The 17,644-nt window shown below is 46.2% G+C and overlaps 1 protein-coding gene across 2 annotated transcripts in view; it reads left to right on the top strand.

Moving 5' to 3' along the window:
• DRC1 (dynein regulatory complex subunit 1) overlaps positions 1-17,644 on the top strand; it is a 41,683-nt gene that overhangs the window by 10,017 nt on the left and 14,022 nt on the right. For both annotated transcript variants that reach the window (XM_059132437.1, XM_059132436.1), the window contains exons 2-8: positions 271-358; positions 5,146-5,258; positions 7,088-7,271; positions 7,850-7,987; positions 8,910-8,996; positions 9,666-9,788; positions 16,486-16,625. In XM_059132437.1, coding sequence (XP_058988420.1) covers positions 271-358; positions 5,146-5,258; positions 7,088-7,271; positions 7,850-7,987; positions 8,910-8,996; positions 9,666-9,788; positions 16,486-16,625 — 873 coding nt within the window. The remainder of the gene's footprint in view (positions 1-270; positions 359-5,145; positions 5,259-7,087; positions 7,272-7,849; positions 7,988-8,909; positions 8,997-9,665; positions 9,789-16,485; positions 16,626-17,644) is intronic.

Below are 17,644 nucleotides of genomic sequence, written 5' to 3'. Positions count from 1 at the left end.
TTTATCCCTTGAATCAAGGAGAAGAGTTTTAAATTTTAAGAAGTAAAGTCTCTCAATATTTTTATTTTTTTTTTCTAGCTTTGGTCTTATTCTAAGATGGGTTTTCTCCTGTATTTACTTATAGTGTTCTTATGATTGTGTTTTTTAATATTGAAATTTTTATCCATATGGGATGTATTTTCATATATAGTATGATGCACTATGGAAACTCTAAATATAGAATCCACATACTAGAAATAACTTTAGCTTCTCTACTTTCTCCCATCACAGGGAAGCACTTGGAGAATATTTAGATGGGAAGAAAGAGAGTGAGGAAGATCAAAGCAAGAGCAACAAGCAGAAAGAAGAAAGCAGACTGGTATGAGCTGGGTGGCGTATGGTCCTATCAGCCAGGGACGCTAGCTGGGTGTGAGGTCATGGTTTTCATACTTAGACCAGAAGACTCTCAAGAGGGATTGCGTGTTCCTGCCTTTAGTTAGGCAGAGCGAATTTGAATCTTTCCCATTTTGAGAGCTGTCTAGGAGTGAGCTTTCATTTCATCCTGTGAGCTGTTCATTAGCACAAGTCAAGGTGTTTACGCTGCCCATTCAAGGCCTTCTGTTTCCGTCCTAACGTCAGTCATCTCTCCCGCCGATACCCACCTTGGGCCTTCACTCTGGCTTGGCCGATCTGCTCACTCACCTCCAGTGGGGGCTCTGCTCGTCCTGTTCTGCGCCTCTTATCTTCCGGGGTGCCAGTCCCTCCCTTACCCTCCTCCCCGCTGTCCTCTACCTCCGTCTTCTCTCCTCTCGTCAGGATGCCTTCCATCAAGGCCATCTCAAGTCCCAGCTCGAGGGGACTGCAAGTCCATGATTTCTTCGCAGCCCAGGCTCCTTTAATTCACACACCGGGTACTTCTCTGTGCCATGTGTTTCATTTTAGACGTTTTCTCCCTTGTAGGACTTCCAGTGTGTGTGCCTGCATGTCCGCAGCAGAGCTGTAAGCTCCGTGAGAGCGAGAGCCTCTGCGTATACCTGTGGATAGTGCAGGGCTTGTACTCAATAACCACTAAAAAGAAAGTCATCGATTGCTGTCCCATGGCAATGCCAGGGCTCCTGGAATGTTTAATAAAGGATTTGGAACAACAGGTGCAGGAAAAATGAACAACACTCCCAAACAGCAAGCAGGACTGGCAAAGTGCTGCATTTAATGAACTGTTAAATGAATATCCTAGGGCAGCGGGATGGTAGGAATTGAGGGAAAGAAAAGGGCTGCCCAAGTGGGCCTGATGGGGAAAGGTTACATGGAGAAAGTGGGATTTGAGCTGCATCTTGGAAAAATAGGTGGGACTTATAAAATCAGAGAGGAGAGAGAGCATTTCTGGCAGAAGTTGAAGTACACTTACTGCGAGAAAAAAAATACTCAAGTTACTGAAATGTCATTATAGAGCAAAGAGACCTACAGAGACACCTGAGTGAACTGTACGGTACTGGGTCAAAGATAAGATACCTTACGGTGGCGGGAAGAACACTGAGCTGCGGTGTGTTCTTGGTCCCCATCTGGTGCTCATTGTGATGTTGATGTGTCCTGCCTCCTGTCTGTACTGGGGTCACTTTGTCAAAATGTCGATCATCTCTGAGCATGGCTGGGTAGGATCAAAAGGATATTGTATATAATCTGGAACCTCCTGATATAGTTTATACTGCTATGGTCTTGAAAATATTGATACAGGGTTCATCTGGAGCACTCTTTGAGTGTGAACCCGAAGAGATAATGTTGCTTTCATTAGCAGCTTTTCTTTTCTTTCCTTTTTTTTTTTTTTTAAGATTTTATTTATTTATTTGACAGAAGGAGATCACAATGAGGCAGAGAGGCAGGCAGAGAGAGAGGAAGGGAAGCAGGCTCCACTGAGCAGAGAGCCTGTTGTGGGACTCGATCCCGGGATCCTGGGATCATGAACTGAGCCAAAGGCAGAGGCTTTAATCCACTGAGCCACTCAGGCGCCCCATCATTAGCAGCTGTTCAAGCTTCCTTTCACTTATGACTTAAGTCCTGTAAAGTGTTGGCATAGAAAAGAAATGTATAAAATGTATAAATACCAAATGCTGCCTTCTTTAATATCAAGATATTAATAACTGGTTCTGCCATCAGACTTCGACAGGAAGGGCCACTGTCCTTGGCCCTACCCCTTATCAATCATTTTTACTTGGTGATTCTTTTGTTTCCTACTTAATCTTGCTCCAGTTTTATAAAGATATTCTTCCAAGTTTTCTCTTAGAAGCTTTATTTTTGTATCATGTACATTTTGGTCTGTAGTCTATCTTGAATTGATTTTTGTGGCTGGTGTAAAGGCAAGGTTCAAGGATGCTGTGTTGTATATGGATTTTTAATTGAACCAGCACCGTTTATTGGAAGGATCACCCTTTCCCCCACTGCACTGCAGTACACCTTTGTTGTGAGTCAGGTGATCACATATGTGGATTTGTTTCTGGATTCTCTGTTCTGTTTTATTGGTCTACTTGTCTGACTTTACACCAGTTCCACACTATTTTAACTACTGTAGCCTTATGATAGGTCGTGACATCTGGTGGAATAGGTCCTCTAAGTTTGTGATTCTTCAAATTGTCTTGGCTATCCTTGACCTTTTTCATGTCCATATAAATTTTACAATCAGTTTGTCAGTTTCCTCCAAAAAACCTGCTGGGATTTTTAAAAGTTTTATTTATATATTCTAGAGAGAGAGCTGTGGTGTGTGTGGGGGGAGGGGGTTGAAGGGGAAAGGGAAGCAGAGGGAGAAAGTCCTCAAGCAGACTCCCCCCAAGTGTGGAGCCTGATGTGGGGGTCAGTCCCAGGACCCCGAGATCATGACCTGAACTGAAATCAAGAGTCAGCCACTTAACCCACGAGCCACCCAGGTGTCCCCTGCTGGCACTTTAATTGAAGTCAGATTGAACCTATAGATCAATTTAGGAAAGAATTAATATCTTACCAACGATGAGATTTACAATACATGAGTATAAAATATCCCTCCACTTATTTAGGTATTCTTTAGTTTTGTGAACAATGTCTTATGCTAAATTGTGTAAGACTGATGATTTGCAGACCTGTAGCCCTGGAACAAATAATACATTATATGTTAACAAAACAAAAACAAAAACAATGTCTTACACTTTGCATTGAGGCTCTAAGTGTTTTTTTTGCTTATATATAAAAGTACAAATGGTTTTTTGTATAGTGACCTGATATTCGCAATTTTGTCAAATTCTCTTGTCAATTCTAATAGTTATCCTGTGGTCTCTTTTGTTTGTGTGTTTATTTTTTTTTTTTACATATGTAATCATATCTGAAAACAACAGTTTTATCTTTTCCTGTGTCTGTTGGTCTGTTGGTGACTGTAACATTTTCAGTTTTCCTTTGAGTCTGAAATACTTGATTCACAAATTTCTGATGTTTGCATTGTCTGAGCAGAAAATAGATAACTGTTCAAAAACTACTGGAAAGCCTTTACTTTCTTAGGCATGTAAAACCATTTGGTACAAGTGCTACAACTGTGGCCATTTAAAAGAAATTCTGGCATACCTCTGGATATCGGGGTTAAGGCTTTCATCCTGTATTCTTTAAAACTGCATTTCCAAGTGTCTTTAGGAGGGCGAGATGAAATAGAATCTCTGATTGTTTCAGTGACTCCTTCGTATGGAGAAGCTCGTAGGTTCTTTGTTCAGAAACAGTCTGAGAGCCGGAGAATTTTTAAGTTCCAAAACAGACTTAGAAAAATGTAGGCACAGCCTAAGGGTACCTGAATTTTTGGTTGAAATCCTGTCATCACCCAAAGGTCAGGAGTGAAGACACTGATGTGGAATTCAAGGAGGGATTTATTTATTTATTTACTTACTTATTTATTCAAGATTTTATTTATTTGAGAGAGAAAGAGAGCAGGAGCATGAGCACATGAGATGGGGGAGTGCAGAGGGGGACACAGACTCTCTACTGAGCAGAGAGCCTGATGTGGGGCTCGATCCCAGGACCCCAAGATCATGACCTGAGCCTAAGGCAGATGCTTAACCAACTGAGCCACCCAGGCACCCCCAAAGAGGGATTTAGAAGCGGAGCACCAATAGCAAAATTGTTGAGCTATTAAGGGAGGCAGTGGTGGAGCCCGAGTGTCTGGAACAGAAGACGCCATGTAACAGTAGCTTAAACAACATAGAAGCTTATTCCTCTGGCTTCCTTAGTAGTTCAGAGCATCAGGACACTGTCCAGGGCTGATGCGGCAGCTCCTCGATGTCAGGGACCTCATCTCCTTCTGCCATTCCTTCAGTGGCTGCATGTGCTCACCGTGTCATACCAGAGCACCACACGCTGGCCCCGGAGAAGGGGGGAGATGCGGCAGCAGAGGACAGGCCTTTTCCCTTCAATGCGAGTCAGAAGGGGCACACATCACTTCTGCTCAGGTTCTGTCAATCAGACTGTATTCTAGCTGCCAAGGAGTTTGGGAAGTTTATCCATCTTGGTAGGTCCAATGTCCAGCTAAAATTGGGGATCCTGTTACTCGGAGAGGAGGAGGGAATGGATGTGGGAGGATGGTTGCCATTGTCTCTACCTCACCTTTCCCACTGAATTCTCAGAAAAGTGCCTGGTGGTGTCAGTTGCTTGGGGGGTCTAGGGGCGAGTGCTGAGATGTGCCTCAGGTATCTGCCAGTGTGCTAGCCAGCTGGTCCCTAGTCTAATGAGAATAAGCCACAGTACCTCCAGAATCACATGTGCTATTAAATCATAAGCTCTGATATCACATCCCCAATATCCTGATGGAAAGAGATTGTCAAGTACATGCTACTCTTAAGGATCTTAAGGTTGCTTTTGATTCCCGCTTGGCTGGATAGAACAGCTATAGACAGCTGTGCAAAAGGTTTCTAACTTAATAAATTCTTTTTTTTTTTTTTAAGATTTTATTTATTTCAGAGAGAGAGAGAGAGAGAGAGGCGAGAGAGACCATGAATTGGGGGGGGGGGGGAGAGGGAGAGGCAGGCTCCCCCGCTGAGCAGAGATTCCGAAGCGATGTAGGTCTCGATCTCAGGACCCTGGGATCAGGACCTGAGCCGAAGGCAGACGCTTCACCGACTGAGCCACCCAGGCGCCCCTCCAACTTCATAAATTCTTCGTTTTCAGAAATTGAATAAACTGCTGCTCTGTGGCACTGAGTTGGTGACGAATATCCAGGTGGCTACCGATGTCAGAGAGCTCCGCAGGAGAGTGGAGGAAGAGGAGATCCGGCGCCAGAGGTGCGGAGGCCCCGCTCTGCAGGGCGGACGTGAGCACGGCTCTCCCACGGCTCCCCAGAGTCTCCCCGACCGTTGGGAAGTGGCTGTGTCAGAGTCAGTCCAGCAGAATCCCCTTAATGCCCTTTAGGAACGAATCTCCTCCTTCCCTCCCTGCATTCCTCCTTTCTTCCCGCTTCTTCCACGTGGCCATTTTAGCTCGTCTCCGCAAGAGCACGGGGTTAACAATGTTTTTCGGTGTTCAGCGTAAGGAGTTCCTTCAGCACCTTTACTAGCTTTACCAGTAGGCAACTGGTGATTTTATTCTTGTGACTTCCCACGGTCTGCCTTGGGCTGTACCTAGCAAGAAATTGGCTGATTTCCCAGCCACGCCAAGGAGGTAGGCTGTTTCCTATGACCATGGAGGAAAAACTGAAGGTCTTCAGCGGCAGACGTATAGGGTAAATTGGCAAGAGGACCTGGCTGTTGTTTTTCATTTTTTGAGGCCCAAAGTCAAGTGAATTAATGTGCTCTGTGCTACTAGCTCGGAAGGGAGGCAAGAAGGAGAGAGGGGAGTGTGAGTTTAAGTTGTGACTCCTGTCTTGTAGGGCTTGGCACTCTTGTCGGGAGGCAGCCTCCTACAATGACAGTCTGTGAAGGTAGGGAGAGAGTCCTGGCGTATGTCCTAGTGGCCATTCTTAGGGGGGACCTCACCTCTCATCCTCACGCTTCTCCTCAGGCTGGTTCCCTCCTCGGTACACTTCATCACAGAGTCTCTTTTGGAATTTCTGGAAAGGCCATGCCGATTTTCCATTCCTTAATGGTGGAGTTTCCCTATTTTCATGGCTCCCTGTTTTTTTTTTTTTTTTTTTTTAATTTTTATCTATTTTTAAAAATTTCTTTTCAGTGTTCCAGAATTCATTGTTTATGCACCACACCCAGTGCTCCATGCAATACGTGCCCTCCATAATACCACCACCAGGTTCACCCAACCCCCCACCCCCCTCCCCTCCAAAACCCTCAGTTTGTTTCTCAGAGTCCACAGTCTCTCATGGTTTGTCTCCTCCTCTGATTTCTCCCAACTCACGTCTCTCCATCTCCTCATGTCCTCCGTGTTATTCCTTATGCTCCACAAATAAGCAAAACCATATGATAATTGACTTTGCTTGACTTATTTCACTCAGCATAATCTCTTCCAGTCCTGTCCATGTTGATACAAAAGTTGGATTTTCATCCTTTCTGATGGAAGTGTAATAATCCTTAGTATATATCGTATGGCCCCCTGTATTTACTGATGATTTGGGAGAGGAATGGTCACACACCCGAAGTTATGTCGATAACCAGAAACAATCATATGGGTACCCTTTGTTGAACGACTGCCGTGCCGAGCGTCATCTCACCTAACCCTGGGAGGAGCTGTAGGAAAGTCAGTGCTTTCATCCTCCCTCTTATGGAGGAGAAAAATGCAGCTTGCTGTGGGTCATGGACTTGTCTCAAGTTGAGAGTCCATTAGTGGCAAAGTCAGGCCTTGGTCACTGGAGTTGTACAGCTTGTCACGGAAGTATGTGACAGACTGTTGATCTGCACGCGTATGTGCGTGTGTAAGTAGGTATAGCTTTAAGGTCCATCTGCTTTTGTTGTGGGTCACCTTGTTTATTTGGCCTCCTTGCTTCCAAGCACTGCTTAAGCTAAAAGAAGATTCCTCAGAGGCTGGTTTGGTTTTGAGCGCGGGGTGCGTGGGAGCAGTGCTTGAAGCCCTGGCTTGGTATTTCAGACTCTCGAGAACCGGCCTGCTTCAGCAGGAGACGGCTTCCCCAGCTGGGCTGGCATGGCCACTGTGTTTGTATCCACAGACTCGAGAAGCTGGAGAACGAAGTGAAGACCAGCCAGGACAAATTTGATGAAATCACTGCAAAGTGGGAGGAAGGCAAACAGAAGAGAATTCCCCAGGACCTGTGGGAAATGCTCAACACCCAGCAGGTGCACTGTGCTGGGCTGATCGAGGACAAGAACAAGCTGATCAGCGAGTTACAGCAGGCGAGACTCCTGGCCCCCGACTCTGCTGCATGGGCTCAGGCTGGGGGATTTGACTGGCTTATTGGTTTGCTCTTCCTGAATGGAAAAATGAGGAGGTGTCACTTCACGACTCAGATTATTGCACAATTCAGGCAATAAATTCAACCAGAAGGAAGAGCTTTGGAGAAATCTGAGAATTATTGGTGACCTTAGAAAGATGCATGCGATTTTATGTTTTCAGTTAAGGAATGGCATGTAGTCTGCAGTGGATAGAGTCCCGTGTTGGATCCTGGATCGCCATTGCTCTGCTGGGGGCTGTAAGCTGCCTGGGAGCTTATAAAGAGGTTTACAGCAAGTAGTCACGGAGGGTTTGATCGCCGGCTGCTATGTCCGGCTTTGCCCCTAGCTGAGGCCACTGTGCTCCATCCGCCTGTGCTTTCTCCCTGGCATCCTCAGATTCTTCCGAAGTGACTTTCTCTGTGTATAGCTGTGTATTCCTAGCATTCACAGATACTGAAGAGCGAGGTCCTGGGGGAGTGCGCTTGGCACCTCTTCCCTCGGTCTTATTTGGTTACCAACTTTCGGTTGCTCTTCTCTAGGAGTTGAAAACAAAAGATGACCAGTATGTAAAGGAATTGAAGAAGCAGTCAGATGACATCTGCCTGCTGCTGGAGAGAATGGAAGAACAAGTGAAGCACGTGATGAAAACCTTCCGTCAGGAGCTGAATTACATTGAGGTAATGGTGCGGTAGAGTTGCCTTCTGCCCCAGGTTGGCCCTGACAGACACAGGTGTCTTGTCCTGTGATGTCAGCCCCTTCACGTGTTTACCCATTCATGCACTTGCCCAACAACTATTCATTAAGCACCTACTATGTGTCAGACACCGTCCCGGGGGCTGTGGATACAGCTATGAACTAAACAAAGTTCTCGAAGAGATCTGTATTCTAGTAGGAGACAGATAGACAATAAACAGATAAACTACTAAATATATAGTTGGACAGGTGGTAATAAGTGCTCTGCAAGAAAATAAAACCATGGAGGGATAAGAAGAGTGGAGGAGAGGGGTGTGTGTGAGCTGTTTATTTGTTGTATTTATGGTAGCTGGGGGTGGGAGCATGGGAAAACAGGTTCAGGAATCAATACTTTAAATTCAAATGAAATGTTAAGGCTTGACACTGAGACTGGCCTTTCCAGAATGGAAGAGAGCCAAGAGGATTCCCACCATCTTGGATTATTATAGACTCCTCTCTGCATTCCTTGGCCTACCTCTTGTGAGCAACGCGTTCCTTTGTTTCGTGGGAACCCCAACCATGCAGCAGCCCTCGGCATGATTGAAGCGCATGCCGGGGCTTGCCCCGTCACTTCACCCAGGGCCCTGGCCTTCCTCCAGCTCCCTCCTCTGATGTTGGCTGAGCCACAGGGCACTTGGCACATTTCCTCTCAAAATTTGTGGGAAGTCCAGACTTCATAACACTAATTTCCACACAACTCCTTCTGTACCCCTTTGGTTGTATGAAACTTGGCAAGGTTGAATTTGGATTTGACTTGGACTGTCCAGTTGGTACATGGGCCCTTGTGCAATTACTTATGAGTTTTTTCCTAATGTGGAACTGCCCAATCAAAACAGAGACTAGAGCCCTCTTCTTTCTTGGTTGTAGAAAGCATTTGAGGTAGAACGACAAGAAATGCTGGCCAGTAATAAGAAGAAATGGGAGCGGGCCCTGCAGGCTCACAATGCCAAAGAGGTGAAGGGGCGATGGGTGCGGAAGGGGGTGGGGGAGGGGCAGCGGGTGGGGAGGATGTGTGAGGGGTGCTCCTTGGAATCTGGGGCCGTATCTGCTGTGACTGAACTCACTAGCCTTTATGTATCTTGGGGAGGATTGCCATGGCAGACATTTACTACTCCACTTCGTGGTTAGTCTCTGCTGCTCCTGATGGTGACATTTGCTTCTAGTGGTGGTGAATACTACCTTCCTTTGCAGCTCGCTGGGGTTCCTGTGGTCCTGCCCCTCTCTTTTTTGTTCCCAGGCTTCTACCCCAGCCACGGATGTTTGTGACTCAGAAGATGTTTTAAAGGATGGGGGGTATCACTTTACTTCAGAGACATAAAGAACAAAGAAATAGCTTGACCAAGATCCAGTGGGGTTTTTTTGAGAAATACAAATGTCTGACCGCGGGGCCCATGGCTAGTTTCTTAATGGAGCAATCCTCTTGGAGTTTTTCAAGTAAGGAGGCTCCCGAGTATGGCAAAGGATACAAAGCTTTGGGGCCCAGGAGCTTCTGAGGGCTGACTGACTCCCTCCAGACCCTGACACTTGGAGACCCTTCACTGGGTCACGCTGGTCAGGCCACCCGAGGGACTGAGACAGGGCAGGGACAAGGCTGACTTTCCTCTTGTCTTCCTGTGCCTTCAGCTGGAGTATCTTATGAACCGCATCAAGAAGATAGAGGACTATGAGAAGCAGCTGAACAAGCAGAGGGTATGGGACTGGGAAGAGTACAACATGATCAAGATCAAGCTGGAGCAGGATGTGCAGGTCTGACTTGTTGCTCGGCGTCTGGTGGCGGTTTCGTCCTTGGTGACTGCCCAGAACGTTCTAGAGTTAGTCCCTTCAACAGATACATATTTGTTATCTGATTTCTTTCAAGCGATCATATCTGAAGGAACTCATGGACAAAATATATGGGGAAGAATTCTTTCTTTAATAAATCCTGGAGGGCTGCCAAGAGGCTAAGCAGGAAACCACAACCTGAGGAATCACTGGGAGGATTATGACTTTAGCCAAGCAAAGGGAAGGTATCCCCAGGGCAAGCTAAGTGTGTCGGGGCCAAAGCAGAACAGCCACCATCTAGTGAGTGACCAGGCACTTAAGGCAGGAAGGGGGAGGAGAGGGGCAGCGGGTGGGGAGGATGTGTCAGGGGTGCTCCTTGGAATCTGGGGCCGTATCTGCTGTGACATATTAACATATTAACACAGAAAGGAGGAATCAGTGACCACATTTTTATGCCAGGAAATAGGCTACTTACCTGGCAAATGGTAGGCCCTGGATTCAAACCAGCTCTGTCTGGCTCGGTAGCCTGCAATGTTCCTAATATTCCAAACAGTCTCTGGCTGATGGTTGGACATCGCAGTAAGGCAGATTCCGACTTGCCGTCAGAAAGAACTAACTCACTCCCTCCCTTCTTTCCTTCCTTCTGCCCTCCCTCCCTCTCTCTTTCTTTCTCTCTTTCTTTCTAGATTGATTTATTCGAGAGAGAGCGAGCTCTGGTGGGGCAGAGGGAGAGGGAGAGAATCCACAGAGGGTGGACTCTGTGCTGAGCGTGGAGGCTGACTTGGGGCTCAGTCTCATGAGATCACAGCCTGAGCCAAAACCAAAAGTCAGACACTTAACAGACTGTGCCACCCATGCGCCCCAGAAAGAACTTTCTAATAGGTAGAACTGTCCGATGTAGAAAAGGGTCATCCCACAGAACAAAGAGTGTTCTATCTCATAAAGTATTCAAAGGCTGCCTGACTGTCTTCAATGCTGAGGAAGGATTCTCCCAGCGGAAGGTTAGATTTTCTGGTTTGTGATGTTCTTTCTAAGCCCAGGATTCTGTGCTTCGTTAGTTAAAAAAAACGCTCATCTCTAATTACATGTAGGTGTGATGTAATTAGCTCTTAATGTTTCAGCACAGGCTATTCACTTCAGTCTCTGTCTAGAAAAACTTGTTAGACTAAAGCTTTTGCACGTAGCCTGTGATGGAATTTCAGGCCCTACTACTCTTGTGCTTAATGTGACAAGGTGGCATCAAAGCCTCTCCAGACTACAAATATTCTTACCGGTCTTGAGACTTTTCCTGGGCCTTTCTCATAGTAATGTCATGGAAATGGGAGTCACTGACGAAGAACAGTGGGCATCTGGGAGCGCAGTGCTGCGTATGTGGGGTGTGTACATGGCATTTTTAATGAAAATGGCTATTGTTAAGCTTTCTTTCGTTATTTTGGTTTTATGATAATTTATGGGACAAAAGGACACACCGCTGGCCTCAAACAGTGAAATAATGGAAACTCATGTTCTTTCACCTGTGGTTTTGTTTTTCCTTTTGCCTTGAGAGCACGTAACACAAGATTTACTCTCTTAACACATTTTTAAATATACAATAACAGCATTGTTACTCAAAGACCTTCTGTTGTAACTGTTAGATCACCAGAACCTATTCATCCCACATAACTGGAACCTTGTGACCTCCGCCCAACACCCCACTCTTTCTCCTCCCCCAGGCTGTCTGCTTTAGATCCTATATACAAGTGAGACCATGCAGCATTTGTCTTTCTGTGTCTGGCTTATTTCACTTAGTATAATGTCCTCTGTGTCCATCCCTATTGTTGCCAATGGTAGATTGTCTTTTTTTATGGCTGAGGACAATTTCGTGATACACCACATTTTTCTTTCTCCATTAGTCCACTGATGGACACTTAGGTTGTTTCTATCTCTTGACTGTTGTGAATATGCTGCAATGAACAATGGAGGGCAGACGTCTCTTCAAGTTGCAGATCTCTGTGCCTTTGGATCTATAACCAGAAGTGGGATTATTGGATCAAATGGTAGTTCTATTTTTTATCTTTTGAGGAATCTCTATACTCTTTCCAGAGTGGCTGCACCAGTTTGCATTCCCACCAGCGGCTTCCTTTTCCACATCCTTGCCAGCACCTGTTATTATTGTTTTTTTTGACAATAGCTATCCTAAGAGGCATGAGGTGATATCTCATTGTAGCTTTGATTTGCATTTCCCTGATAAGTAGTGACTTTTATAACTATTGGTCATTTGTATGTCTTCTACTTGGGTAGTTTATTATTATTATTATTAATTTTTGCCTTTGAGTTGTAGGAGTAGAACCTCACATTCTTTTTTTTTAAAATTTTTTAAATTTAAAAAAATTATTTATTTATTTATTTGACAGACACAGATCTCAAGTAGGCAGAGAGGCAGGCAGAGAGAGAGGAGGAAGCAGGCTCCCTGCAGAGCAGAGAGCCCAATGCAGGGCTCAATCCCAGGACCCTGGGATACTGACCTGAGCGGAAGGCAGAGGCTTTAACCCACTGAGCCACCCAGGCGCCCCCAAACCTCACATTCTTAATTTAATCCTCAAATGCTTGAACATGCCAAAAAATTCTGGGGTGTGGGGAGATTTTTGGGGGTAGGAGGTGATGGAAGACTAGGGAGGTAAGGGACGGAGAGCCTGAGAACCTGGGAGACCCGCGTCTCCTGGCTTCCCCTGTCCAGTTGGACTGCCCATGGAAGGTGGGTGTGTGGGAGGCAGACAGATGGAGATATTCAGAGCAGGGAAGTGTGTGCAGTTCCTGTGTTAGAATGGAAACCAGGAGTATACTGTACCAAATTACATTTTAACTTGAAACAGATAAATCAGGGATTGCCATATTGCCGTATGCAGGGTATTTTTGTAGATAAAACTTGATCATAATGCCCCTTACGTGTACTTTCATTAGATAGTAAAGTCCAATAACATCGATTTTGTCAAGAAGATTCAGTATGCAGCTTAACATCAAATTTGGTTTTCCTAAGTAATTCATAGCACTGTATCAGTTCTGAAATATACAACTAAAATTTTTGCAAACCACAAAAATATGAAGGCTGCAAATACAAAGATTTGATTTGATGGGTAAAGTACAAGAAATAAAGAAGAGAATGAATACTTTCCAAGTGCTTACTGCCAGTATGGTGACATTATTGATGAGCAAAACGAAGCCTGTAAACATTATGTCCTAGAGAGAGATTTTTACCACAGCCCCCCATCGCCCTGGCCCCAAATAACACTACTAGAAACACTTAGTGCTTGATGCAGGAAGCAAATATTTTTTTTTTACTTTGGGTCCTACTTGTGCTTTTAAAATTGTAAAATGGTTTAGTTCAACTTCAGGAACTGTTACCTTTAATACCAGAATATTAATCACAAAAAATCAAGTCCAAGTTACTTATTTAACAAACACCATGAACTTAACATTGTGCAAAGCACAAAGATAAACAAGGCACAGGTCCTGAGAGCAGAGGTGAAGGGGCCCAGTAGGTTCTCCAAGTCAGCCCACAGGACCAGGGGAAAGGCTGTTTTAAATTTCCATTCTGCTTGGGACAATGATGGCAGCTGGTTTTCTGGAGGTTGTGGGGCAGGAGATGGCGTGGAGAGCGGCCGCGGGGAGGCTCACACCGTTGCAGGAAGAAGGCGAAGGTGGGATCAGCACCCGCAGCCCCCACTACACGGAAGGCCTTTCGTGGCAGGTTAGATTGTAATCTTTGTAAATTATTCACAGAAACCAAACACGATGTTTCATGGTTAGTCTTGGAAACATGAAGTACAGCTTTGCAACAGTATCCTTAGATAATTGAAGAATGAGGGCGGACAGTTAACAAAATCAATTCCAATTTTAAAATATAAAACTATCTTCAACGTATGACAACCAAGGATGGCTGTGTGTTGAGACTAAACCCTGAGATAATTAACAATAGAGTCACCAGCACCAAAATTACCTCAAGCAGGTGTTGAAAACAAATAATGAGTCACATAATATGCGCAGCCGCTGGTGGCTCTGTTGGGTGAGACAACCAGACTGTTAGTTCTGCAAGTTCATTGACAACACTGCCAGTAACTCCCACGGGGCATCGTGACTGCAGAGGCCACAGGGGTCTTGGACCAGAGCTGGGGTGACCGAGCAGCTGATCTGGGATCCCCTAGAGATGGAAAGCCCACAGTGCGTGGTGCATTACTAGTCCTTCCATGTGTCAATCTCCTAGGACCATATTCTAGCAAAGAGCAGGAGCAGGTGTGTTCCACAAAAGAAAATGAAATGGGCTAATAAATAATTAACCAGGAGCGCAGGCAAAGAAATGCAAATTAGAACCGGCAGGTGACATGTCTCTTTGTTTGTTGTTTTGCCTATAAAATCAGCTCAGATGTGAGTTCTTTCAGGGCACAAAGGAAAAGACATGACCTGCTTACTGATTTAGCTCAGAGTTTTGTGAACCGTGTTCAGCCAGGTGAGGTATGTGTGGTGGTTTCACAAAACTCACAAAAAAAAGTGAGTCAGTGATTTTTTTTTTTTTTTCCTTTCAAGATGTATCGTGCAGGAAAAATAGAGAGTGGGTTTCCGTTGTGAGAATTATCTAATGATTGGACTTCAGGGGTGAAATTTACATGAACACTCACTGCTAGAACTCGCGTGCTCTCACTTCCTTATAATTGTAAAAACTGTCCTATGGCCAAAGTTTGGGAAATGCTGTCTTAGTGCCAGGGACTTATTGCAAAGCTATGAGAAAAAGGGGGTCCCGACATCCTCAGAGCAAACACCAGGCACCCGGGATCTCAGCTCCTCACTGTTGTCCCAAATCAGAGCAAATCCAGAGAGCATTCATACCTTCCAGATTATCTCCATTCAACGAGGAGCTTTTCTGCTGGACTTTGTCCTGAGTGACCTCCTAGGTCGGTGGCCTTCTCCATGTCCAGGGCTGGTCACATGTTAAGCAGCTGGGCTGGTTTCATTTGGAACATGGAGGCACAAACCATTGCGAGATACCTACCCACAGTGGAGATTTAGAACTCTCTGGAATAGTTAAACAGGGTGCTCTTGACTGATTCTCTCAGTTATCCATGCCAGTGCCTTTGTTCTCTGCATCACCTCCTGGCCGGTTACCGTCCTGAGGATAGTCCGGAGCGGGGAGGGGACGCTGCCTAGATTCCTTAGCAAGGCCCTGTAGCCGCATGGAAGGGGACGGGGGAAGGAGGCTTGGAAGAGTGCCACATGTCACCTGTCCCTGCTTGTCAACCTCTGATTACACTTAATTGCGGCGTCTGTTCGTCTGCTCCCGCATTTCCGCTCAGGAAAGGCGGGAGCAAGCTTGCCTCTATTTGCCCTGTCTCTAGCCCTGTCCTGCTCTTGACAAAAAAAAATTTTTTTTACCCACAGTCAGCATGATCTGTCTTCTTCCCTTCCCTCTTTCCTCTCTTCCTTCCTTTCTCGGATTTATTATTTGAGAGAGAGAGAGAACATGAATGGGAAGAGCAGAGGGAGAGGAAGAGAGAATCCCAAGCAGACTCCATGCTGCGTGCAGAGCCCGACGTGGGGCTTGATCTCATGACCCTAAGATCACAGTCGGAGCCGAAACCCAAGAGTCAGATGCTTAACTGACTGTGGCACCCAGGTGCCCCCAGAGCGATCTCTCTCTACTGCCCCACTGCTCTGTCAGCATCTTTTTTGAGCATTCCCTGCCTCACACCTCACACCCAACACTGCTCGTGGTTTCCCCAAAGCACCTCACTCCCCTTGCCTCTCTGGACCTCTGTGCCCGAGGCGTCCCCATGAGCGACTCCTCATTTTCCAGGTCTCAGACATGCTGGTGCCCACTGTTCAGGGATACCTGCCTGGCCTTCAAGGCCATGAGTGTCCCAGGCTACCCTGTGCCTCTTGTCACTGGTTCTTGTCGATCTGTCCCTCTCCTAGATAGGGCAAGACTGTGGCTTTTTCAGCAGTGTTTTCTCAGCAGCACCTGGAAAAGTGTCGACATAGAGCAGGCCCTCAGATCAGTATTTGGTGAGGGAATGAATATAGATAATGGAAATCCAGAAAGAATGGATGGTCATGTTTAGTGTCCTTTAAAATGAACACCATCTGTTAAACCCCAGCACTGCCGGTTGGAGGTCAGAGCGGGGACACCTCTGTGGCAACGAGAACTTGCGTTTCTGCTGGGGTGATGTGTATCTCCCCATGAGGGTCTGGTGCACAGCACCGGAGCGGGCCAGACTGGAAGGCTCTAAATGCCATCTCTCCCAGGCTGTAGGGACACAGGCTTTAAGCTTACAGCAGAATGATGGATATTTTCTGTAAAGATTTTATTTATTTATTTGTGAGAGAGAGAGGGAGAGGGAGAGCAAGAGGGAGAGGGAGAAGCAGACTCCCCATTGAGCAGAGAGCCCCATGTGGGACTCGATCCCAGGACCCTGAGATCATGACCAGAGCTCAAGGCAGACACTTAACTGACTGAGCCACCCGGGGGGCCCGAATGATGGGTATTTCTTCTGGTTGGCCTTTCATTCACCCCTAATGACAGATTTTTTTAAGAATTCAGGGGCAGGCACTTGTCCCTCCGGCTCCTCTGACATGACTCCAGAACGAAGAATCAGGTACGACCGATGATACTGGGGCCAGTGAGTATCATGACTTTTTTAAACTTCAACGGTAGGTTCTTGAGCAGCAGCTTCAGCAGATGAAAGCAACTTACCAGCTAAACCAAGAGAAGCTGGAGTACAACTTCCAGGTGCTGAAGAAGAGGGACGAGGAGAGCACAGTGATTAAATCCCAGCAGAAGAGGAAGATTAATCGGTAAGCGGGCCTGCAGCCCACCAGCCCCTCCCGCGCGTGGACCATGGGGATGGGGACGCGCTCTTCTGTTCTAGAGGCGTGCAAGCTGCTGAAGATATTATTAAAAACTCTTATTAAAAGAGTTTTTTTTTTTTTTAAAGATTTAATTTTTCTATCTGACAGAGATCACAAGGAGGCAGAGAGGCAGACAGAGAGAGAGAGAGAGGAGGAAGCAGGCTCCCCACTGAGCAGAGAGCCCGATGCGGGGCTCGATCCCAGGACCCTGAGATCATGACCCGAGCCAAAGGCAGAGACTTTAACCCACTGAGCCACCCAAGTGCCCCCAAAAGAGGTCTTGTTTTGGGAAAAAATAATGCTTTCTGCTGCCTCGCCACCTTCCCCATGAAAGAGTGTACTGCAAAAAGTCTGTCTCCCACCCCCTGTTCTGTGTGGTTCCTCTTTCCCACCTCTGTAGTAATTGTTCATTTCTTTTGTTTCTTCTAGAATTTCTTTAACCACATACAAGCAAACACAGATAAATGCTTTCACCCCCGTCCCCGCCCCCAGTCTGTTTTTAGACCAAGTGATAGCATTCTATACACACTGCTTGGTGTCTTTGAATGTTCCCATAGCAGTTCATCCAGAGCTTTGGCAGCATCTAGTGTCCCTGTGGATGGCCATTTAGACTGCTTCTAATCTTCCGCTCTTGCAGATGACACAGTGCTGGTGCCTACGCCAGCGTCCCACTTTGCATTTGCGTGGAGCCGGCTATAGAGTAAATTATCCACTTGCTATTACAGACGCAAGACTGTGCATTTTAGAGAAGTAGGAAGTACCACACGTGGAAGTAAGATAAAAACATAAAATCAGGGGCGCCTGGGGGCCTTCGTCAGTTAAGCGTCTGCCTTCAGCTCAGGTCATGATCCCAGGATCCTGGGATCGAGCCCCGAATCAGGCTCCCTGCTCAGTGGGAAGCCTGCTTCTCCCTCTCCCACTCCCCCTGCTTGCACTTGCTTTCTCTCTCTCTCTGTGTTAAATAA

This window comes from Mustela lutreola, chromosome 9 (assembly GCF_030435805.1).
Source record: "Mustela lutreola isolate mMusLut2 chromosome 9, mMusLut2.pri, whole genome shotgun sequence".
NCBI classification, from domain to species: Eukaryota; Metazoa; Chordata; class Mammalia; order Carnivora; family Mustelidae; genus Mustela; species Mustela lutreola.
The sequence above is the reverse complement of the archived record's forward strand: the minus strand, read 5'-3'. Positions and strand labels throughout refer to the sequence as shown.